This window comes from Bison bison, unplaced genomic scaffold (genome assembly GCF_000754665.1).
Source record: "Bison bison bison isolate TAMUID 2011002044 unplaced genomic scaffold, Bison_UMD1.0 scf7180017864263, whole genome shotgun sequence".
In the NCBI taxonomy this organism is placed as follows: Eukaryota; Metazoa; Chordata; class Mammalia; order Artiodactyla; family Bovidae; genus Bison; species Bison bison.
Window position 1 is genome coordinate 7,598,167 of NW_011494835.1, and position 26,105 is coordinate 7,624,271.

The following is a 26,105-nucleotide window of genomic DNA, read 5'->3' on the forward strand; positions in this document are numbered from 1 at the left end:
GGAGGGATTGGGGGCAGGAGGAAAAGGGGACGACAGAGGATGAGATGGCTTGATGGCATCACTGACTCGATGGACATGAGTCTGAGTGAACTCCAGGAGTTGGTGATGGACAGGGAGGCCTGGCATGCTGGATTCATGGGGTCACAAAGAGTCAGACACGACTGAACTGAACTGAACTGAGGAGGTGGGTCATAGAGGATCTTGCTTCAATTTATGTCATCAAGTGTTCTGCCTATGCTTTCCTCTAAGAGTTTTATAGTTTCTGGTCTTACATTTAGGTCTTTAATGCATTTTGAGTTTATCTCTGTGTATGGTGTTAGGAAGTGTTCTAATTTCATTCTTGTACATGTAGCTGTCCAGTTTTCCCAGCACCATTTATTGAAGAGGCTGTCTTTGCCCCATTGTATATTCTTGCCTCCTTTGTCAAAAATAAGGTGCCCATAGGTGCATTGGTTTATTTCTGGGCTTTGTTCCATTGTCTTGTTCCATTGGTCTGTATTTCTGTTTTTGTGCCAGTACTATACTGTCTTGATGACTGTAGCTTTGTAGTATAATTGAAGTCAGGAAGGTTGATTCCTCCACCTCCATTCTTCTTTCTCAAGACTGCTTTGGCTATTCAGGGTCTTTGTGTTTCCATATGAATTTTTTGTTCTGGTTCTGTGAAAAATGCCATTGGTAATTTGATAGGAATCACATTGAATCTGTAGACTGTGTTTGGTAGTATAGCCATTTTCACAATATTGATTCTTCCTACCCAGGAACATGGAATATCTATTTGTTTATGTCACCTCTGATTTCTTTCATTGGTGTCTTATAATTTTCCAGGTACAGTTCTTCTGTCTCCTTAGGTAAGTTTATTCCTAGATATTTAATTCTTTTTGTTGTAATGTTGAAGGGGATTGATTCCTTACTTTATCTTTCTGATTTTTCATTGTTAGTATACAGAAATACAAGTGATTTCTGTGTATTGATTTTGTATACTGCAACTTTGCTAAATTCACTGATTAGCTCTGGTAATTTTCTGATACTATCTTTAGGGTTTTCTTTGTAAGGTATCATATCATCTGCAAACAGTGAGAGCTTTACTTCTTTTCCCATCTGGATTCCTTTTATTTCTTTTTCTTCTCTGAATGCTGTAGCTAGGACTTCCAGAACTATTTTGAATAAGAGTGGTGAAAGTGGACACCCTTGTCTTGTTCCTGCTCTTAGGGGGAATGCTTTCAGTTTTTCACTATTGAGAATAATCTTTGCCATAGGCTATCATATATGGCCTTCACTATGTTGAGGTAGGTTCCTTCTATGCTCATTTTTGAAGAGTTTAAATCATAAATGGGTGCTGAATTTTGTCAAAGGCTTTTTCTGCATCTATTGAGAGTATCATATGATTTTTATCTTTCAATTTGTTAATATGGTGTATTACATTGATTGATTTGTGTATATTGAAGAATCCTTGCATCCCTGGAATAAACCCAACTTGATCATGGTGTATGAGCTTTTTGATGTGTTGCTGAATTCTGTTTGCTAAAATTTTGTTGAGAATTTTTGCATCTATATTCATCAGTGGTATTGGCCTGTAGTTTTCTTTTTGTGTGTTGTCTTTGTCTAGTTTTGATATCAGGGTGATGGTGGCCTCGTAGAATGATTTTGGAAGTGTTCCTTCCTCTGCAATTTTTTGAAAGAGTTTTAGAAGGATAGGCATTAGCTTTTCTCTAAATGATAGAATTCTCCTATGAAGCCATCTGGTCCTGGGCATTTGTTTTGGGGGAAATTTTTTTATCACAGCTTCAATTTCAGTGCTTGTTCATAATTTCTATTTCTTTCTGGTTCAGTCTTGGAAGATTGAACTTTTCTAAGAATCTGTCCATTTCTTCCAGGTTATCTATTTTATTGCCATATAGTTTTTCATAATAGTCTCTTATAATCCTTTGTATTTCTCCATTGTCTGCTGTGACCACTCCTTTTTCATTTCTAATATTGTTTATTTGATTCTTCTCTCTTTTTTCCTTGATGAGTCTGGCTAAAGGTTTGTCAATTTTGTTTATCTTCTCAAAGAACCAGCTTTTAGTTTTATTAATCTTTACTATTGGCTCTTTCATTTCTTTTTCATTTATTTCTGCTCCGATCTTCATTTCTTTCCTTCTACTAATTTTGGGGTTTTTCTATTGTTCTTTTTCCAGTTGTTTTCGGTGTAAAGCTCGGTTGTCTATTCGATGGTTTTCTTATTTCTCGAGGTAGTATTGTATTGCTATAATCTTCACTCTTAGAAATGCTTTTGCTGCATCCCATAGGTTTTGAGTTGTCATGTTTTCATTGTCATTTGTTTCTAGAAATTTTTTGATTTCCCTTTTGATTTCTTCAGTAACCTGTTGGTTATTTAGAAACGTGTTGTTTAATCTCCATGTGTCTGTGTTTCTTAGTTTTCTTCTTGTAATTGATATTTAGTCTCATAGCATTGTGGTCAGAAGAGATGCTTGATTTGATTTCAATTTTTTTTAATTTACTGAGGTTTGATCTGTGACCCAGGATGTGGTCTATCTGGAGAATATTCCATGTACACTTGAGAAGAAGGTGTATTCTTCTGCATTTAGATGGAATGTCCTGAAGATATCAATGAGATCCATCTCATCTAATGTATCATTTAAGACTTGTGTTTCCTTATTAATTTTCTGTTTTGATGATCTGCCCATTGGTTAAAATCTCCTACTACTATTGTGTTATTGTCAACTTCTCCTTTTATGTCTGTTAGTGTTTGTCTTATGTATTGAGGTGCTCCTATGTTGGGTGCATAGATGTTTACAATTTTTATGTCTTCCTCTTGGATTGACCCCTTGATCATTATGTAGTGTCCTTCCTTATCTCTTGTAATCTTCTTTATTTTAAGGTCTATTTTGTCTGATATGAAGATTGCTACTCCTGCTTTCTTTTGCCTCCCATTTGCATGGAATATATATTTCCACACTCTCACTTTCAGTCTATATGCATCTTTAGGTCTGAAGTGGGTTTCTTGTAGACAGCATATATATGGGTCTTGTTTTTGTATCCATTCAGCCAGTCTGTGTCTTTTGGTTGGAGCATTTAATCCATTTACATTTAAAGTAATTATTGATATATATATTCCTATTGCCATTTTCTTAATTGTTTGGGGTTGATTTTGTAGATCTTTTTTCTTCTCTTGTATTTCTTGACTATATAACTTCCTTTAACATTTGTTGTAAAGCTGGTTTTGTGGTACTGAATTCTTTTAACTTTTGCTTGTCTGAAAAGCTTTTGATTTCTCCATCAATTTTGAATGAGATCCTTGCCAGGTATGGTAATCTTGGTTGTAGATTTTTCCCTTTCAGTACTTTAAATATATCCTGCCATTCACTTCTGGCCTGTAGAGTTTCTGCTGAAAGATCAGCTGTTAAGCATATGGGATTTCCCTTGTATGTTACTTGTTGCTTCTCTCTGGCTTCGTTTAATATATTCATTGTGTTTAGTCTTTGTTAATGTGATTACTGTGTGTCTTGGCATGTTTCTCCTTGGATTTATCCTGTATGGGACTCTTGGACTTGATTAACTATTTCTTTTTCCATCTTGGGGAAATTTTCAACTATAACATCTTCAAAAATTTTCTCATACCCTTTCTTTTTCGCTTCTTCTGGGACACCTATAATAAGAATGTTTGTGTGTTTTATATTGTCCCAGAGGTCTCTGAGACTATCCTCCATTCTCTTCATTCTTTTTACTTTATTCTGCTCTTCAGAAGCTATTTCTACCACTTTATCTTCCAGCTCACTGATTCGTCTTCTGCTTCAGATATTCTGTTATTGACTCCTTCTAGAGTATTTTTTTCAGTAATTATGTTGTTTGTCTCTGTATGTTTATTCTTTCATTCTTCTAGGTCTTTATTAACGGGTTCTTGCATTTTCTCCATTTTATTTTCCAGGTTTTTTATCATCTTTACTATCATTATTCTGAATTCTTTTTCAGGTAGTTTGCCTATTTCCTCTTCATTTATTTGGACTTCTGTCTTTCTAGTTTATTCCTTCATTTTGTATTATTTCTCTGCCTTTTCATTATTTTTCTTAACTTATTGTGTTTGAGGTCTCCTTTTCCCAGGCTTCAAGGAAAGTTGAATTCTTTCCTTGAAGAACGTTGAATTCTTTCTTCCTTTTGGTTTCTACCCTCCTAAGTTTGGTCCAGTGGTTTGTGTAAGCTTCATATAGTGTGAAATTTGTGCTGAGTTTTTGTTTGTTTGTTTGTTTTGCCTCTGATGGGCAAGGCTGAGTGAGGTGGTACTCCTGTCTACTGATGATTGGGTTTGTATTTTTGTTTTGTTTGTTGTGTAGATGAGACTTCCTACACAGGGTGCTTCTGGTGGTTGGGTGATATTGAGTCTTGTATTCAAGAGGTTTCCTTTGTGTGAGTTCTCACTATTTGATACACCCTAGGGGATGCGGGAGCCTGCTGGGCTGCCGTCTATGGGGTCGCACAGAGTCGGACACAACTGAAGCAATGCAGCAGCAGCAGCAGCAGGGTTAGTTCTCTGCAGCAGCAGCAGGGTTAGTTCTCTGGTAGTCTAGGGTCTTTGAGTCAGTGCGCCCACTCCAAAGACTCAGGGCTTGATCTCTGGTCAGGAACAAAGATTCCACAAGCGGTTTGTTATGGCATTCAGTGAGATTAAACTAAATATCCAAAAATGAGAAACCAAAGATGAACCCCAGACAAATGGCAGTTACAAAATAATGAAATAATAATTAAAATAATGAATAGACACATATACATACGCACCCATGAACAAAGTAAAAACTCCACCAAAAATAAAGTACAGTAGACTGACCCAATGAACAAAGGAAATCAAAAATTATATTCACCAGTTAAGAACAAAACTAACTAAAGTACAAACTAGAAAACAAAACTAAAGCAAGGTGCCAAGGGGGAATAAAGCAATGAAAACAAAACTAACAAATATATTGAGAGGAAAGGAAAGAAAGAAAGAATAGATAAGCAAAGTTAAACAGAGGTAGATGAAGATTAACTACAAGGTTAACTGCAAGGGGAAAAGAACAGTAGGAGAGGCAAACAAAGGAATAAATGTAGAAAAAAATAGGTTTAAAAGAATTAAAAATTAAAATTATAAAAAAGAGAAAAGAAAAAAGGGAAAAAAAGAAAACTTCACAGAATTGCAAAAGCCCAATGTAGAGGCAGAGGTTTATAACAACAAAAAAAGTGTGAGTGAATATACACACACACATATATATACACCCATAAGCAAAATCAAAACAGTCCAACAAAAATAAAGTACAATAGATTGACCCAGAAGGAAACCAAAAATTATATCTACCAGAGCAAAACTAACTAAAGCATGAACTAGAAAACAAAATTAAAGCAAGGTGCCAATTGGGGAATAAAGCAATGAAAATAAAACTAACAAATATGTTGAGAGGAAAGGAGAGAAAGAAAAGAAGGAAAGAATAGATATGAAAAGTTAAATAGAGATAGATAAAGAATATTTATATACATTAAAGATTAACTGCAAGGGGAAAGAACAGTAGGAAAAGCAAACAAAGGAATAAATGTAGAAAAAATAATAATAGGTTTAAAAAATTAAAAAGAAAAAAAAAGGTAAACTCCACAGAACTTCAAAGTCCAACATAGAGGCAGAGGTTTATAACAATAAAAAATGTGACTGAGAATAAAAAAGCTTAATTGGATTCCATAGAGCCAATAAAATTGACAACTACAATAGAGGGGAGGGAAAAAAGGGGGGAAAAAAGAAAAAAAAATCCAAAAGAATCTGTAGAACAAGTCGAAACATAAGAATAATAAGTGTTTTTCTTGAGTCACTTCTGTCAGAGTCCTTTCCCTCTCTGGGAGTCACAGGACACCTTACCTCCCTAGGATGCCCTCCAACGCTGTGCTGATCTCTGGACCTGCTTTGGGGGCAGCTCAGATTCTAATCTGGTCCTACTCCTGTGTATTCTTGCCTCCAGTGCCCACAGCTATCAGAACTAGTGTGTTTTCTTTTGTGGGAGTTCTCAATGTCCTTTTATATATTCCATAGACACAGAGTCTGCCTAGTTGATCATGTGGATTTAATCTGCAGCTTGTACAGCTGGTGGGAAGGTTTTGGGTCTTCTTCCTTAGCCACACTGCCCCTGGTTTTCAATTATGGTTTTATTTCCACCTCTATATGTGAGTCATCCACTGGGGTTTGCTCCTGAGGCTGCCCTGGAGGATTTGGGTTTGCCCCTGTGAGGGCCAAGCGTGGAGGTGGTGCAGCTGCTTGGGTCGCAGGGGTTCTGGCAGCACCAGGTACTCAGCGGAGTTGACAGCTAGGGCAACAGGAAATATAGTGCTCTAGAAGGGTACAGCAACAAGTATTGGCCAATACGCTCCAGCATTCTTACCTGGAGAAACCCTCTCCTTGATAGAGAAGCCTGCCAGACCACACAGTCTACAGGGTCACAAAGAGTCCAATATGACTGAAGTGACCCTGCACACACAGATGCAAGACTTTTTTTGCCTGTGGCAGCTCTGCCCCAGTGAGAATTGAGCATGAGGGTGGCACAGATGCTTGGCTTGCAGGGACCCTGGTGGCGCCAAGTGTGCAGGGACATGGACTGCCTCAGGTGCAGGAGCTATGGCCCTATCAAAGTCTTTTTTCAAGCCTCTTGTCACTCACTGCAGATGGTGATTGCAGCCATGAAATTAAAAGACGCTTACTCCTTAAAAGGAAAGTTATGACCAACCTAGATAGCATATTCAAAAGCAGAGACATTACTTTGCCACCAAAGGTCCATATAGTCAAGGCTATGGTTTTTCCAGTGGTCATGTGTGGATGTGAGAGTTGGACTGTGAAGAAAGCTGAGCACCGAAGAATTGATGCTTTTGAACTGTGATGTTGGAGAAGACTCTTGAGAGTCCCTTGGACTGCAAGGTGATCCAATCAGTCCATTCTGAAGGAGATCAGCCCTGGGATTTCTTTGGAGGGAATGATCCTGAAGCTGACACTCCAGTACTTCGGCCACCTCATGCGAAGAGTTGACTCACTGGAAAAGACTCTGATACTGGGAGGGATTGGGGGCAGGAGGAGAAGGGGACGACAGAGGATGAGATGGCTGGATGGCATCACTGACTTGATGGACATGAGTCTGAGTGAACTCCAGGAGTTGGTGATGGACAGGGAGGCCTGGCGTGCTGCGATTCATGGGGTCGCAAAGAGTCAGACACTACTGAGCGACTGAACTGAACTGAAAGTTTTTCCACAGACAAAAGGCTGGCAGAGGACATGAGAAAGAAGGAGCATAGGGTCCTGCTACATTTCAGTACCACACAGCATTCTGTACCTCAAAAAGTTCATCTAATATCTGTTAAACCATTAAACAATTTCAAATTAGTTGATCATTATTAAATATTTTATATGTGTAAGGCACTGCAGAGACACAAGATGAGTAAGTCTTTGTACTAAGGAGGAAGGTCAAGGAAAGAACTCAGTGTTTCAGATTATAAGGCAGAATAGGATAGATGATGTAAAAAACATACCAATTGCCCTGGATGTTCAAAAGAAGGGAAAGAATGGAAGGATCAGAAGAGGCTTCATTTGGAAGATGATTTCTGAGATAAGCCTTGAAGGAAAAGTAGTAATTTCACCTACAGAAGTGGAGGTACAGGAAACAAAATTAACAAAGGCAGGTAAAAAGACACCCCAAGCCAGTACTCTTGCCTGGAAAACCCCATGGATGGAGGAGCCTAGTAGGCTGAAGTCCATGGGGTCGCTAAGAATCGGACACGACTGAGTGACTTCACTTTCACTTTTCACTTTCATGCATTGGAGAAGGAAATGGCAACCCACTCCAGTGTTCTTGCCTGGAGAATCCCAGGGACGGGGGAGCCTGGTGGGCTACCATCTCTGGGGTCGCACAGAGTCAGACACGACTGACGCGACTTAGCAGCAGCAGCAAGAGATAGGTGACAGCTGAACTTTTCAGCTTTGTTGAAAACTAATGCATTAGCTCCTAAAGTGTAGCTCCATACATATTAGTAGGTTAAAAATCCTTGAGTTACAGGATAGCAAATTCATATCTAATTTGATAGATCTATTATGCAACCATTTAGATTTTTGAATAGGAAATTAAATGATTTTAATGTCCCTTTGGAAATCTATTCTGAAGAAGTAAGAGACTAGGAGGTCAATGAAGTTGTGAGAGAAATACCATTCAAGAAACAGTGAGGAATACTATTTCACACCTGCTAGGATGGCTACAATGAAAGAAAAAAAAAAAGCAAGTATGGATGAAGAGTAGAGAAACTGGAAGCCTCATACATTGCTAGTGGAAAAGTTAAGTGGTGCAACCATGACAAAAACATTGGCAGTTGCTCAAAAGTTACACACAGAGTTAACTTAGCAATTTCATTCCTAGCTATATACTCAAAAGAATTGAAAAGATGTTTTCTACATGAAAAAATGTACATGAATATTTTAGCAGAATATTTATTTGTAACAGCCAATAAGGGAAAAAATATATTCATCAACTGAAAAAATATAAATAAATAGTGGTATATCCATACAATATAATATTATTTGGCAATAAAAAAGGACATACTGATGCATGTTACAATATGAATGAAACTTGAAAACATTATGATAAGTGAAAATGCAAAAGGCCATACACTGTAAGATTCCATTTAAATAAAGTTTCCAGGATAGGCAAATTTACAAATGCAGAAAGTGGATTAGTGGTTGCTGTAAGGATAGGCAAAGGGATAAATAAACTACTAAGTATCGGGTTTCTTTTCGGGGTGATGAAAATTCTGGAATTAGTATTCATGATGGCTGCATAATATTGTAAATATACTTAACAATCACTAAGCTGCATACTTTAAAATGGTCAAAATGCTGAGTTTTATGCTAAATGAATTTATCTCATTTTTTATAAACAAAGAAGAAATACTGAAGAAATAAACTACAATGGTAGTTATGTGACTAGAAGGACAAATGAGGGAAATGTTAAGAAATTACAGCCTACATTTTTTTTTAATGTTTAGGCTTTCTTTATTAAAAGTCAGGAGTTGATATTAAGCACAGCCAATAATTTTTGAAATTAAAATGTTAACAGGAAAGCTGACATGAAGCACAACATGAATTTCATAATTTGAACTCCACTGAGATACAGAAGCATAATTTTATTTTCTTATAGACATTTTTGACTACACAGTCAGTTTACTAATGGAAGGCAAGCTTATATCCCATTTGACATGCACATTCTGTTACAGTTGTGATTGGTGATTTCTGAAAATATTAGCTGTTGGATTAGAGGCAAATTTTTTATTAATTAATTTTTATTGAAGTATAGTTGTTTCACAATGTTAGTTTCTGCTATACAGCAAAGTGAATCAGATACACACACACACACACACACACACACACACACACACATACACATATATATACACTCTTTTTTGGATTTCTATTTTAATGCAGAGTGCCAAAGAATAACAAGGAGAGATAAGAAAGCCTTTCTTCGCAATCAATGCAAAGAAATAGAGGAAAACAATAGAATGGGAAAGACTAGAGATCTCTTCAAGAAAATTAGAGATACCAAGGGAACATTTCATGCAAAGATGGGCTCAATAAAGGACAGAAATGGTAGGGACCTAACAGAAGCAGAAGATTTTAAGAAGAGGTGGCAAGAATACACAGAAGAACTATACAAAAAAGATCTTCATGACCCAGATAATCATGATTGTGTGATCACTCGCCTAGAGCCAGACATCCTGGAATGTGAAGTCAAGTGGGCCTTAGAAAGCATCACTATGAACAAAGCTAGTGGAGGTGATGGAATTCCAGCTGAGCTATTTCAAATCCTAAAAGATGATGCTGTGAAAGCGCTACACTCAATATGCCAGCAAATTTGGAAAACTCAGCTGTGGCCACAGGATTGGAAAAGGTCAGTTTTCATTCTAATCCCAAAGAAAGGCAATGCCAAAGAATGCTCAAACTACTGCACAATTGCACTCATCTCACATGCTAGTAAAGTAATGCTCAAAATTCTCCAAGCCAGGCTTCAGCAATATGTGAACCATGAAATTCCAGATGTTCAAGCTGGTTTTAGAAAAGACAGAGAAACCAGAGATCAAATTGCCAACATCCTCTGGATCATCGAAAAAGCAAGAGAGTTCCAGAAAAACATCTATTTCTGCTTTATTGACTATGCCAAAGCCTTTGTGTGGATCACAATAAACTGTGGAAAATCTGAAAGAGATGGAAATACCAGACCACCTGATCTGCCTCTTCAGAAATCTGTATGCAGGTCAGAAAGCAACAGTTAGAACTGGACATGGAACAATAGACTGGTTCCAAATAGGAAAAGGAGTACATCAAGGCTCTATATTGTCACCCTGCTTATTTAACTTCTATGCAGAGTACATCATGAGAAACGATGGGCTGGAAGAAGCAAAAGCTGGAATCCAGATTGCCAGGAGAAATACCAATAACTTCAGATATGCAGATGACACCACCCTTATGGCAGAAAGTGAAGAGATACTAAAGAGCCTCTTGATCAAAGTGAAAGAGGAGAGTGAAAAAGGGCTTAAAGCTCAACGTCCAGAAAACTAAGATCACGGCATCTGGTCCCATCACTTCATGGGAAATAGATGGGGAAACAGTGGAAACAGTGGCTGACTTTATTTCTGGGGGCTCCAAAATCACTGCAGATGGTTACGGCAGCCATGAAATTAAAAGATGCTTACTCCTTGGAAGGAAAGTTACGACCAACATAGACAGCATAGGAAGAAACAGAGACATTACATTGCCAACAAAGGTCCATCTAGTCAAGGCTATGGTTGTTCCAGGAGTCATATATGGATGTGAGAGTTGGACTGTGAAGAAAGCTGAGCACCGAAGAATCGATGTTGGAGAAGACTCTTGAGAGTCTCTTGGACTGCAAGGAGATCCAACCAGTCCATCCTAAAGGAGATCAGTCCTGGGTGTTCATTGGTAGGGCTGATGCTGAAGTTGAAACTCCAGCACTTTGGCCACCTCATGTGAAAAGCTGACTCATTTGAAAATACCCTGATGCTGGGAAAGATTGAAGGTGGGAGGAGAAGGGGACGACAGAGGTTGAGATGGTTGGATGGCGTCACCAACTCAATGAACATGAGTTTGGGTAAACTCCAGGAGTTGGTGATGGACAGGAAGGCCTGGCATGCTGGGGTCCATGGGGTCACAAAGAGTTGGACATGACTGAGGAACTGAAAGAACTGATATCAGATATTTTAACTTGCAAAAAAAAAAAAAACCTAAAATCAAAGAAGCATAATTATATATAGGAAATAGAGGAAATGTGCATTAAAAAGCAAGAGCTAGTTTGTGCAGAAACAGAACAAATTCAATTTGAACCATTATGGATCTCAAATATGTTGTTTGGGTGTTTATACTGAGATTAATGAATTACTATTAAAATAATGTATATATTAATTCAGTGGGTGAGAGATTATACTTTTAAATATATATAACATTGGAAATTTTGAGAACAACACAAGTCTGAAAATCAACTGTTAGAAAAGGTAAAGCCATCCTCATGGAAAGAATCTACAATATTAATTTTAGAATCGGAAGACACCTTCACATTCAAAATCCCAGGGTTCTACCATTCGAAATCTCTTACCCAGTTTCCACTCAAAACACTTCTTAGCAGGTTCTTTATGAAAGAATATAAAAGACAGTCCCCATCTTCAAAGAAGCTCATCAAAGTGCAGCACAAAAAGAAAGGCAGAAAGAAGGTAAATACCTAGCATTCAGAAAATATGTTAAAGCATATTGGGTTTCCAAGGTAAATACTCAATTTGCCCAGCACTTATTAAGTACCTAGTACCTTTCAGGACTCTGAAGTACTCTCTGAAGGGTGTAAAATGTAAGTAAATACAATCATTATAGTTAAGGACACTGGAGGCTGGAGACAGAGTCATTTTGCTTCATGTAGCTATCTATGTGTGAGCAGTAAGGAGATGGAAACACAATGAATGCTGTAGAGATTCAAAGAGGAAAAAGATCATCCTGAATAGAAGAGCTAGAAATGGCAAGATAGGTATCAGAAAATGAACCTTAAGAATATGTTCTTAAGGTCCTGAATAAGTTCAGGGCCTCCCTGGTGGTCCAGAGGTTAAGAATCCACCTACCAATGCAGAGGACACTGGTTCAATGACCCCTGGTCTGGAAAGGGATCATGCCCCCGTTGCCCCACATGCTGTGGGCAACTAAGGGCACGGGCCACAACTACTGAGCCCAGGCACCCTGGAGCACATGCTTCACAAGAGAAGTCACCACAATGAGGAGCACGCAACTGCAACTAAAGAGTAGCTCCCCCACTCCACCACAACTAGAGAAAGCTGGCACACATCAAGGAAGACCCAGTACAAGCAAAAACAAATGAATCTTTAAAAACAAAGAATATGTTCATTTAGTAGGAAGAACTGGCAGCAGTAGGTGTTCTAATCAGGGGAACCAGTTTAGATAAAATCATGGAGGCAGGAAGGCAGGCACACAGTACATTGGAGGAGACCTGGAAGATAAGTTCTGAAACACAGACTGGGTTGTAGATAAATGGTCTTGAATGCCAGAATGAGAATTCAGTAGGGATTAGAGAGTTCTTGATGGTTTTAGACCAAGAGAATGATATAGTAAAAATTGTTGAAAATACTCATCTAGGGTTGGGTCGTGGGCTCTGAGCAGCCCCTGCCCGATGGCAGCAGTAGTTCTAGGGGGAGACACCGTGGGTCCTGAACGTATCTTCCCCAATCAGACTGAGAAACTGGGGCCACATCAGGGCCCCACGGAAGGCACTGGGGATTGGAGCAGTGAGGAACCAGAGGAAGAACAAGAGGAAGCAGGGGCAGGACCAGCTGGCTACTCCTACCAGCCTCTGAACCAAGATCCTGAACAAGAGGAGGTGGAGCTGGCACCAGTGGGGGGTGGAGAAGATGTGGTTGCTGATATTCAAGATCGGACCCAGGCCCTGGGGCTTCATTTGCCTGCCGGACCCACCACTAGAAAGTGAGGACGAAGATGAGCAGGAAGATACAACATTGAACAACCACAGCTCTATTCCCATGGACCCAGAACACGTAGAGCTGGTGAAAAGGACAATGGCTGGCATAAGCCTGCCTGCACCAGGGGTTCCTGCCTGGGCTCATGAGATATCAGATGCCCAGGGGGAAGATGTGGTACAAAAGGCCCTCCAAGCCTGGCAGGCCACCCCTACCTGGCAGTGACCACCCTGAGAGCTGCCATAACTCCCTACATTCCAGGCCAGAACCAGCACAGGACTGAACACATTCTGGTTGTCACATTCATCTCCATCCTCCCCAGCTCCCCTCCACATCAAGGCAAATCAGACTTCTTCTCAGAGACCCACTTTATTCAGTTCTGTACATATGGGGACATTGGCCCAAGCCCAACCCACCTTAGCACGTATCACTCTGTGGAGAATAAAGAACCCTAGATACATAGCCAAAAAAAAAAGAGAGAGTACTCATCTAACAACATTTTGAAACACAGACTGGCAGAGGCAGCTCTGCATAGGAAAATCAGTTTTTAAAAAAAGGCTATTGTGATGACATAAGCAATAAGTAAGATTACTCTTATCTATCTTGTCTACGTGTAATAATAAAAACAGAAAAAGGGAAATGAAAGGCACACGAGAGGTAGAATACACAAAGCTTGTAAACAATGCAGAAAGCAAGGTCAAGCGGGGTTTCAGAAGATTGCAGATGCTAGTGCCAAAACAGGCAAGCTAGAGAAAGGAGCCTGGAGTCAAGAAAGAAGATGAAATTATTCCATGAACACTATTAAAATAGAAACATCTAAAAAAACAGAAACATCTAGGAGCACACAGAAACTCCTGGCAGAAGTTTGGATTAAAGAGAAAGAAGTCATAAAAATAAAATAAGAAACACTAGAACGAAATTTTTAAAGGTCACTTTTTAAAAAATGAGGCCACTGACAATTTTCCAAAGAATTTTCAATTAAAATATAGAGATGGAAACCAGACAAGTAGAGAAGTGAAACCATGAGTAGTGAGAAAGTAGAAACGAAGAGTAAAAATCATACTTCTAAACATTGTGATAGAAAAACTTAGTCAATAATAAAATATTAGTTAAAGTTTTAACTAATATAAAGATAGTTCTACTATCTCTCTGGAGAAGATAGTAGAATACTATGGCTTTTTACCAACAGGATGAAACGTATTTCAATATTTTAACAGTTGGCTTCACCTTAATAGGGTATGTTGGTTGCATAAAAGCCCTGAACTTTCCCTAAGGAAACTCAAGCACAAACACAACAAGAATACATGAAAGGAATTTTTAAGCAATCCTGATTCACTATAAAACAGAAAATGGATGAAAAAATTGTGGTCAATTCATATAATGGAATACTCTACAGTATTCATATAATGGAATACTCTACAATAATTAAAATAAAGTGTAGCTACAGCCAATGTGGCTAAATCTCACAAAAATAGTTGAGAGGGAAAAAAGCCATGAAAGAACACATGCCCTATGACTCTATCCATATAACTTCTAATCTATAAAACTAAACTATATTGTATAGAGAAGCATAAATCATAAAAGAAATGCAAGAAAATTATTACTAGCATTGTGAAAGAGAAGGATGGATATAGGAGGGATTCTGAGGCACTGGAGATGTTTGTTAATTTTATAACTATATGATAACTTATCTAATAGCTTTAATGACCTTTATAATTATCTGTTGACTTATCCAATAAGTTTAATGACCTTTTCTATGTTATCTTATATTTTGCAATAAAGGAAGAAAAAAAACAACTAAACAAAAATCTCCCAATAACATTTGGAAGAAATGAGGGTTTGCAGCTGAAACAAGATAGCACAAATGATGACGTGAATAGAAGGGCAAAGTTTCAGATTATAGCAAACAAAAAGGAGAGAAAATGATTGGAGAACACAAGAGCTGAAATGGTATTTATTCAAAATCAATTCATTACAGGACATGGAACACCCTGGATAGAAGTAGAAGAGCTTCTTAAATCAGAGAGAAACTTTGAGAGAAACTTCCAAGGCAAATTTCCCAAAGAAAATGGGCACCAAGGAAAAAGTAAGCAACTATACCATTTCTTTGATCAATTCTTTTGGGATTTTGTGTGTGTGCATGTCTCTTTATTGGAGAAGGCAATGGCACCCCACTCCAGGACTCTTGCCTGGAAAATCCCATGGACGGAGGAGCCTGGTGGTCTGTGGTCCATGGGGTCGCTAGGAGTCGGACACAACTGAGCGACTTCACTTCACTTTTCGCTTTCATGCATTGGAGAAGGAAATGGCAACCCACTCCAGTGTTCTTGCCTGGAGAGTCCCGGGGACAGCGGAGCCGGGTGGGCTGTTGTCTCTGGGGTCGCACAGAGTCGGACACGACTAAGGTGACTTAGCAGCATGTCTCTTTATACATCTGCTAAAAGAAGTTTCCTTGGGTATTGCTCTCAGAAAGCAGCAATTTAAAGCTGATCAAAAGCTAAGTCCCAGGGAATTCCTTGGAGGTCCAGTGGTTAGGACTCTGCACTTCCACTGCAAGGGCACGGGTTCAATTCCTGTTCAGGGAACTAAGATTCTGCATGCCATATGGCCAGCCGGAAAAAGAAGCTAAGTTCCCATCAAGAGATGTATGGATAAAGAAGATGTGGTATATCCACACACGAACACACACACACACACACACACACACACACACACACACACAATGAACGTTCAGTTCAGTTCTGTTACTCAGTCGTGTCGGACTATTTGTGACCCCGTGGACCACAGCACGCCAGGCTTCCCTGTCCATCACCAACTCCCAGAGCTTACTCAAATTCATGTCCATCGAGTCAGTGATGCCATCCAACCATCGCAACCTCTGTCATCCCCTTCTCCTCCCACCTTCAATCTTTCCCAGCATCAGGGTCTTTTCCAATGAGTCAGTTCTGCACATCAGGTGGCCAAAGTATTGGAGTTTCAGCTTCAGCATCATTCCTTCCAATGATTCTAAAACTCAACATTCAGAAAACTAAGATCATGGCATCCGATCCCATCATTTCATGGCAAATAGATGGGGAAACAATGGAAACAGTGAGAGACTTTATTTTCTTAGGCTCCAAAATGACTGCAGATGGTGACTGCAGCCAAGAAATTAAAAGATACTTGCTCCTTGGAAGAAAAGCTATGACCAATCTAGACAGCATATTAAAAAAGCAGAGACCAATTATACTTCAAAAACAAATAGAAAAAGAGGTCGGGTTTGTGGTTACCAGAAGCAGGGCGGGGGCAGGGAGCGCGGGGGTGGAGGGGGATGGAGAGAAAGAATTGCATGTAGTCAAAAGGTACAAACTTCCAAACCTCCAGTTATAAGACAAATAAGTAGTAGAGATATAACGTACAACATGGTAAATATAATCAACACTGCTGAATGTTATACTTAAAAGTTGTTAAGAAGGTAAATCCTAAGAGTTATCACAGGAAAAATTTTTTTTCTTTCTTTAATTTTATGTCTATATGAGATGATGGATGTTCACTAATCCCACTGTAGTAATCATTTCATCATATATGTATGTCAGATCATTATCCTATATACCCCTTGAACTTAAACAGGGCTGCATATCAATCATATTTTAATAAATCTGAAGAAAAAAATAAAGATGATCAAAAGGATATGAGTGACCTCCATGCTAGGAATTTACTCTAGAAAATAACTGAATTTGCCAAAATGCTTACTACAAGGGTGTTCAATTAAATACTATTTATAGCAGCCCAAAAAAGAGAGATTTCAGTACCTGTGCCATAATCATAAAATTTGTATTTGTTAAAATTTTAGAAAAGAATATGGAAAAATATTCATTGTATATTAATAAGTAGAAAAAAATTATAAAATATTACATACAATTTTGTCCCAAGTGAAAAAGCTCAAAGGATCTACCTCAAAATCATAAAGTAGAAGACAAAATTACAGATGGGTTTTGTTTCTTTTTTTCTTATTTGCATTTCTATGTTTAATTTATAATAAGACTAATGATATTTAAAATACAGTTCAAATTGCATAACAAGTATCAAAAATACATGTTCATGTGAACAAAGACTAGGAATATCATACCAAAAGTAAACATAATAGCATTAGAATGAAGTATAGGTTTATTTCTTTCTACTTTCCTTCAATATTACTTATATTTAAAATTAAAAATAAAATTTTAAGGGGCTAAAATTATAGATTATAGAATCTTTAATGCTTAATTTCTTTTCATATATTTTTATCCAGGTTTCAAAGGGACAAAATCTTTAATGTACATTCCACTGATAAATTTAATAATTACGTAAGCCTCATCTCTTAAACTTTTTTGTGCAAATGAATCACATGGGGATCTTGTTCAAAAGCAGGTTTTGATTCAGTGGATTTTGGACAGGGCTTATAGCTCTAGCAAATTCCCAGATGATGTTAATAACTGCTAGTGTCAAGGAGGTTCACATTTTGAGTAGCAAAGTTGTAAAACACATTCGCTCTAGCAATAAGGATTCAGATAATGCAGAGCTGATAAATCAATCGCTCAATCATAAAATACATATTGGTCATCTACTCTCTCCAAATCCTATAAATTTATCCTCTCTATTCTGGAGAGGGGAAAAAATCAAGGCCTTACATTAAGGTAAATTTTAAAACACCTGTTTTTTTCAAAAATTAAAAGTGCAATGACTATAATGTAGACTTTGACTTCCTATTGTCAATTAAGGTCCCTTGTCTTTACAATAACTATGTATAACACCCAGCCACAAACCCCAAAACTCTCTTTCATGAAATAATGGTATCAACATGTTCTTTCACTTTTTTCCACGATATTTTTCTTTCTGTCTTTCTTCCTCCCTTCTGTTCTTTACCCCTCGCCCTTTCCTCCTTTCTCCCTCTTTCTCAGATTATTAAATGCAAAGCAGCTATCGCCTGGGAAGCAAACAAGCCCCTCAGCATTGAAGAGGTTGAGGTAGCTCCCCCCAAGGATCATGAAGTTCGAATCCAGGTGAGTATGGAGTTTCCCAGGGCAGGATAAACAAGACACCAAATTCTGACTTGGCTTTGGTCAGGTCAGACCTATGTGGTTTGATTGAGAGTCTCAGGAGTTTCCCACTGTGGGGAATTACGTTTTTAGGTTCACATCAAAAACAGGTATTTATTCCCAGGAGGGATGAATTATAAGAATCAGACACAGGAATTTACATTAGAGTAGAATTAGGTAGGTTTTCTTTTTGTTTTCCAGTTGCCAGGTATTGACAGATGTTTTAAAAGGAAGATTGACAGTTTGGTTCAAAATAAGAAAAGATCTGAAGTGCTAAGGGTCTTGGGTGCTCACAGGAGGGAACAGAAGCCAGAGAGCAGGGAGAAGAGACGGTACTGAGCAGAGAGGCATCATAGGTGACAAGGTGGGTCAATTTCTCTATTTTCCCTACAGTTGACCTGGCTTATATTTTTCCTCGGGATCACCCAGTAAGAGATTTTGCCTGAGACTGAATGAGATATCCTCATGAACAGAATCTTGAAGAATAATGCAGGGATACTTTCTAATTAATTAAGATAATCCTTTATTTGATACAGCTCTTTTAACTATAAAAGTTTATTACCTCAATTGTATTTCATTTAGTTTCAATAAAATCTGAACAAGCCCTGGAAGCCTGTGTTCCCTGCACTCCCTCTAATAGACTTTTATTACCTTTGATTTCTCCCCTCCTAGAGACAGTGACTGCCAATTCTCTGTGTGATTTTTCAGGGACAGTGAAAGGAAGAAAACAAAGATGCATTAAGAGGAAAGAATATATCCTAATATATTTTTAATTGTTCTTTTTATTTTTCAAAATGCAGTTCTTTTATTGACCTCAATGAGTGTTGTTAAGTTTCAAGGTGTCATTGGCCTAAAATTATCCTAACAACCCTATTGATATAATTACAGAAACAGGACTCAAGTCTGTGATTGCTTTGCAGATAATTGCCACCGCCCTGTGCCATTCTGATGCCCATATTCTCCATCCTCAATTTGAGGGGGGGGTTTTCCCAGTGATTCTTGGCCATGAGGCTGCAGGAATTGTGGAAAGTATTGGGCCAGGAGTGACCAACTTCAAACCAGGTATTTTAATTTCTGATTCCAACTAAACGGAAACGTCAGGGTATTTCAGGGATAATTTCTGCTACAGTCTTGCCTTTGCATGCTATAATCAATCTCTACTTACATAAGGGGACCATCTTTTCCAAAGCGAAACTAAGACACACAATCTATCACAATCTAACAATGAGGCAGAATATCTGCAGTCAGAACTGTCTAATGAAATCTGGAAAGCACAGTCACTTTATTTACATCCAGCACTGAGAAGTTGTCCTACGAAGCAAAGCTACAAAGTGAGCTTACACCGAAGCCTCCGTGGGGGTACAGATGACAATTTACAGCAACCTCCTCTAAATAAAACAGAACTATTTTAATATATAAAGAATGAAGACCCTTAGGTAGCTTAAGTGGGAAATATTATGCATATGTCAATGTTAGCTGAAATGTTTTCTTGGGAACTTGTAAGATAAATATATATAAAGCATGACAATAACCAAAATTATTTACTTTACATGTTGTAACAGATCCACCAAATACTGGAATATGAGCTATGCAATTGTCACTTATCTAGGATGAACCATATCCTTCTTTCTTCCTTTAATGAAGATGTTCCAAATTGAGAGGTATATTAGTATCTTTCTGTTAGGTAGTTAGAATAGGAAACAGGAGTCCAGAATGGCGGTGGCTAAAAAACAAGGAAAGGACAAGTCCGTGAAAATAGAACAAAGGAAGGTCCAAGGACCACAGTGAGGACCTCAGATAGAACAAACAGCACCCCGGCTAGCCCAACTTACACAGGGCAGGCTCAGGCGAGAGGAAAAGACATAAAAAGAGGAGCCAAAGGGCGGGGGGTCTCTCTCTCTCCCGCATGCTGGGGCACTCTTCTCTTCGCATCTTTGGGTCAGCATGCCCTCACGCCTCGAGGATGGATTTTCCTGCTATTTTCTAAATGAAATAGAGCTGTAACGCAGAGCTGTAACGCTAATTTGTCTAAGAGCTATAACACGGTCTGTCCAAGACCCGAGAACTGTGACAAGCTGAGGGCTTTAATGTCTCATCACATTTCTATTCCAAACAAGATTATAGAAGCAAATTGCTCTTCAAAATTTGGAATCTTCAAAGAAGTCCAGCCAATTAAGGCACAGCTCTGCCACTTACTGGCTGTGTAACCTTAGTCAGCTAAGTCACTTTTCTGTGACTCAGTTTAGATTTCCATTATCTAAAATGGGGATAATAATAGTACCCATCTCAAAGAGTTATTCTGAGAATTAAAGAGATAATATATGCAAGCAGTTAGAATGGTGACTGACACATACTAAAGGTTGAACAAATGTTAATTATCATTATTGGACTTTAGTCATCAGAGGCTAGAAGTCTTTGTTAAATTCAAATTGAATAAAAAGTAGAAAAATGTAGAATTTGAGTGAACTATGGTGAAACATGGAGATGATATATAATTTACTCTCCATATCAAGCCTATTGCCCATATCTCCTATAATTAAGGTGTTTACAAATGTAATAAATAATAGGCATGACATAGTAAATAATAGTCATGATGCAGAGTGTTGCAAGGACAACAAAGTGTCAGACAGGATTCTGCACTTGAAAGTATCAATACAGATGTGTTGCTAGACTGTCCAGCAGAGAAAAAAAGAGAAAAGATAACATATGCAGTACTTGGGAGAATCAGCAATCTTGTAGGTTAACAAAGTATTGTAGCTACCTATACTTCCTACCGAATATAAGATATATACAATAAAGAATAGTGGTTTCCACCAATTCGCCTGGTGAAAACTATAAGTAACAACCGTGCATCATCCAACACTTGGCCTTTTTTTTCTAGGTGACAAAGTAATTCCACTCCACGCACCTCAATGTGGAAAATGCAAGTTCTGTCTAAGTCCACGCACAAATTTTTGTGGAAAACTCAAGTAAGCTCTATAAGCTATTAGTAAGATAGCTGGTACAAATATTTTGAGCAGTACATTGGCATACCTAAATGGAGTTGAAAATGTTCATATTCTGTACCCACCAATTCTTGGTGTGTATAAGAAGCCATTGCAAAATCACACAAATGGACATGTACTAGTATGATCACTGCCACATTGTAATAACAAGAAACTGAAAATATGGCAAATGTCTATCAATAGGAGAACATATTAACAATCACTGTGTAGTAACACAATGGAATTACCACATAAAAGTGAGAATGGCTAAACTTGCTCTAAATGTTTCAACCCAGAATAATCTCACACTTATAATGGTAAGGGAAAGAAGCAAGTTTATGACATATATTTAGCCATATACAATAACAATACCATATACTGTATTGTTTATGGTTTATGTGAATATAGTAAAGAAAATGATAAGTGCCAAATTGAGAATAATAGCTACTCAAGGTTGTTGCTGAGCCATGAAAGACTGGGATTCTTGGCCTCCAGAGGAGAGGAATTCAGTCTGGGGCCAGCGACAAGGCTTGATCACTCAGAGTTTTAATAAGGTTTTTTTAAAGTATAAAAGAGAGAAAACTTCTGTCATAGATATCAGAAGAGGGCAGACAGAGTGCCTCTCCCGACCCCCCGCTAGTCTTTAAGGGGATATTATATAGTTTCTAGCAGGCTGCTAATTAGAGAAAGGAAATGTCTCAAAACTCAGAGTGGTACCAGGCCTCTCACCCACAACATGCATTTTGAGATAACATTGGCACAAGGTGAGTCATCCCGGGCCATAAAACCATTGCCGTGAATCTTGAACAAAGGCAGGTTTCCAAGCAAATATATGGTTTCATTAACATAGATTAGGAGAACAATTGTATGAGTAAAACATATTGGGCTCTGAGTCTTAGGTGGAACCTACTTGAAGACAGACTCTAGGGTAAATACATAGTTCATTAACGTAGCTTAAGAGAAACATTTCCATAAGAAAAACGCATTGGTTTGCTCAAGGTTTGAGAAAAGTTAAGTTCAGGTGGAGCCAGGTATTGTCATGACAACACAGAATTTTAAGAGAAACCTTTAAGTTTGTATAGAGAAGGGGAAAAAAATCTGACACTTGTAGTTGTTTCCTTCTGCCACTTCAGAGAGAGATAAAAAATGTCTGACTCTTGCAGCCCGTTTCCTCTGTTTGGAGACCCCTAGCCTTCCTGCCTTTTACCCTATTATTCCCGCCTTTTCTTTTAGGAGAATTATGTTGCCTAGGGAAAGGGGAGTCATTCTCGTTCCGTAACTGCTTCCAAGCTGGTAAGAGGCATTGTCCCTAAATTGATGAGGCAACATATTCTCCTAACCTTCATATTGAGGGTCTCTGATCCAGGGGCCTCAAGTAGTAGCTGGTGGAAGCTGCCGCAGTCAACAGGAGTTTGAGTCAACCATTTGTAACTTAAAAACCTTCGTGTAACTAGAAAGAAATCCAGCTACACTGTTACAGATGCAGGGAGCAAACAGCAAAAACAGAACAATAAGCAAAAAGTCACATTATGTCCATAGTTAAGGTACAAAGTGTTGCACCTGTTGATTTTAGGATTGTTAGATGTCATCAGATTAATGAGGCATCACATATAATTGTTGTCATCGAAGTAGTCACAGATTTGCAGTAAGTCCTTTTCCTGAAGTGGAAGGACTCCCATCATGGGAAGCTATCCACTGATGAAGAGTGGAGCACTCCACAGACCCAGTAGTTACATCGATTGTGGAATGCAGTGTGGGAGTGAGCCCAGGACAGGAAGGCATTATCTTGAGGATCAAACAGCAGACTCAGGAATTTTGGAGTCAGCAGAATCAGGCTCACATAGATGATCAGGTTATTGTACTGAATAATTGTACTGTATTGTACTGAATATTGTACTGTACTTTTCAGATTATTGTACTGAAAAGTACAAAGTAAGACATAGAAAGTAAAGGCATAAAATGACATCACTTAGTTCTGGTCAGGGTGCTACTTCTTAACTCAAGTGTGGTACACCCATGAATCAATTCCTGGCACTTTGACAGCTGTGGGAGAAGAAAGAATAACCTGGTAAGGGCCTTCCCAGAGAGAGGGATTGGCCCCCCAGATCCCAGTACTTTTATCAGGACCTCTGTTCTCGGCTCAAACAGAAGCTTTTTTGACTCAGAGGCTGGGTCAGGAGTTACCTCCCAGAGTTCCTTTAATGCCTGTTGAAAAGCTAAGAGCTGAGTTACATAATTAGTTAATTTCAAGGCTTTAGGAAAACTTTTCCATTGAGCATTTTCAGGAATTACTGATCATCCATCCTCAGACTGTAACCATCCTTTATCAAAGGATGATAAACTTTGCTCCTCTTTTCTCATATCTTTCTAATTCTTCCTCAGTATATTGTGGTTTTCCTTATCCACAGGACCTGTCCAGATCAAAGGCCTCTGTCATGAAGGGGTTTCCTTAAGTGCCACCTTTCTGACTTGACAGCCAGCTGATTACCCTTTACTCCTGTCCCTGCTGTGCCCTTTGCAATGCATAACAGCTACTTCTTTAGCACAATATATAGCAGTTAAAAGTCTCTCTGAAATGTGCTTAATAGGGTCTCCTGTTGCTATTTTAAATTGTCTTTCTTTCCAATTTGCAGCATGAGCATGTAAAGTCAAATAAGCATACTTAGAATCAATGTAGATATTTACTTGCTGCCCTTTGCTTAACTCGAGAGCCAGAACCACAATCTCCACTAGCTGAGCACTCGTTCCCTGGGAGAGATTTTGCTCTAAAACCTGTTCAGCCATTACCATGGCATAACCTGCTTTATGCTTCCCATCCCGAACAAAAGAACTACCATCTGTAAATATTTCCATGTCAGGATTGTCTAATGGGGTATCCGTCAGATCTTCCCGAGCTGCATAAAGTTAGAAATTGGAAACAATCATGATCAGGTGTTTCATTTGCTTTTTCAGGAAGGAAAGAGGCAGGATTTAAGTTTCCACAAACTTTAAGATTAGTTATTGGTCCTTCTAACAACAATGACTGATATTTAAGAAGCCAACTGTCATCCAAATATTAACCTTAGAGTTTAAGAATACACTCCTATAGGCTGCTGGTGAGGCCTTTGGGGTTGTGTCAAAAATTCCAAGGCCATACCTTTTATTTCAGTGACAAATTAATTTCTGACCCTGTGGGCAAGCTTCAAGCTGGAGCTTGCAGGAGAGCAGTCTGAAGAGCCTTAAAAGCCTTTGAGTATCTGGGGACCAAAGCAGCTTGTCAGTTTGGGCTTGTTGAGTTTCAGTTATAAGTTTATACAAAGGCCAGGCAAGTTCCCCATAACTGGGAATCCAAATGCAGCAGTACCCTACGATTCCAAAAAAATCCTCTCAATTGTCTTAAAGTCATAGGTAGAGGATGATTTAATATAGGTTTAACTCAGAAAGCAAACTTCAAATCAATGACTGAAAAATACTTGACTCATTCAGGAATTTCAGACAACAGAGTACAAGGATTAGGCACCATGGGGTGTAAAGGAACTACAGCCTCATTTATTGTTTGTAAATCTTGAACTAGTCTCCATTTATCATTTGACTTCTTTATACCCAGAATAGGAGTGTTGCACGGATTGTTACAGGGAATTAATAGCCCCAGCTCCTTTAAATTCTCAATAATGGGTTTTAACTCCCCCTTAACCTCAGGTTTCAGTGGATACTGCTTTTTATGTTAAAATAAATGTGGGTATTTGAGCTTGACAACTACAGGGATAGCGTTTTGTGCTCGAACCACAGACTTTCCATCAGCCAACACTCTCGGATTTACATTTTGTTCAATTAAAGGGAGAGAAAGGGAGGGCTCTATATTCACAAAAACAGAGGCATGGACTTTACTCAGTATATCCCTCCCCAAAATGGGTGAGGGAGACTCTGGCACGATCAGAAACTCATGTGAAAATAGCAGAGTCCCAAATGCATACTGAAATAATAACATTTGGCTTGTCCAGACAGTCCCATTATGGAAGCAGATCTGGGAGAAAGTGGGCCAGAGGCTTCAGTAAGCACACAGTAAGTTGCCCCAGTGTCCAAAAGGAAATCGACGGATTGGCACCCCCACAGTTATTAATACTCAGAGTTCCTCAGATGTAATTAGGATGGGAGCTTGTATGGGGACCCCTGGGCACCTTCAGTCCTGATTGTCTTGAGAGTTTGACCCCTGAAACCTATGCCTCTGGGGGCAGTCTCTCCTCCAGTGTGGTCCCTTGCAGACCAGACATGGAGCCAGGGCAACTTAGATGCCTGAGGGCAATCCTGTTTGAGGTGCCCCTCCTTTCCACGGTAATAGCAAGCCTATCCCTTTTCACCTGGGTCCTTCTGGGAATTTTTCTCAGGCTGTTTAAGAATGGTTCGGACAGCCATTATAAGGGTTTCCGCCTGTTTTGTCATTCTCTGCCTTTCTTTTCCTCACATTCCCTGCCATAATAGACTGTCTGAGCCTGCTGCAACAGATTATCTAAAGACTGATTTGGCCTATATACCTGTTTTACAGCAGATATCTGGAGCCAATTGAGTGAAAAATCTATCTTTTAAGATCACTCTTCCCTCTTCATTTTTGGGATCAGTCTCCGTGAATCTGCAAAGGGCTTCCCTCAGTCTATCTAGGAATTCACCAGGAGCTTCCTTCTCTTCCTGTTCTGTTTTCTGTTTGCCAGTTTGGCACAGTTTAAAGACTTATTTTAAAGTCATGTGTTTGCCTGAGCCCAAAAATACATCTGACAAAATGACTCTGATCCCATCTTCCTTTAGCTGTGTTACAGTCCCAATCTCATTCTATAGTTGGGACCGCCTGATTCTCAGTGGGGAGAGCAGCTATCTTGTCCTCCATCTTCCCCACTGATTCATTACCAAGCCATTCATCTCCATAAGCAACCACTTTCCCCAAAACTCGAGTTTTTGAGGCAGGAGTTACTGTTTGTCTCAAGACATACATCACACTCTTCCAAGTAAGGTCATAAAGCAGAGTAACACCCTTAAAAGTGCTAATATATTTTTCTGGGTACTC

The 26,105-nt window shown here is 38.8% G+C and overlaps 1 protein-coding gene and 1 pseudogene across 1 annotated transcript in view; both read left to right on the forward strand.

Moving 5' to 3' along the window:
- The first annotated feature begins 12,725 nt into the window (after positions 1-12,725).
- Positions 12,726-13,254, forward strand: LOC104994663 (annotated as a pseudogene).
- A 1,724-nt stretch (positions 13,255-14,978) lies between these two features.
- The window catches only part of ADH4 (alcohol dehydrogenase 4 (class II), pi polypeptide), a 32,331-nt gene continuing 21,204 nt past the window's right edge, over positions 14,979-26,105 (forward strand). The window contains exons 1-4 of the mRNA XM_010848315.1: positions 14,979-15,115; positions 17,949-18,050; positions 19,007-19,148; positions 20,968-21,055. Coding sequence (XP_010846617.1) covers positions 15,098-15,115; positions 17,949-18,050; positions 19,007-19,148; positions 20,968-21,055 — 350 coding nt within the window. The 5' untranslated portion in view covers positions 14,979-15,097. The remainder of the gene's footprint in view (positions 15,116-17,948; positions 18,051-19,006; positions 19,149-20,967; positions 21,056-26,105) is intronic.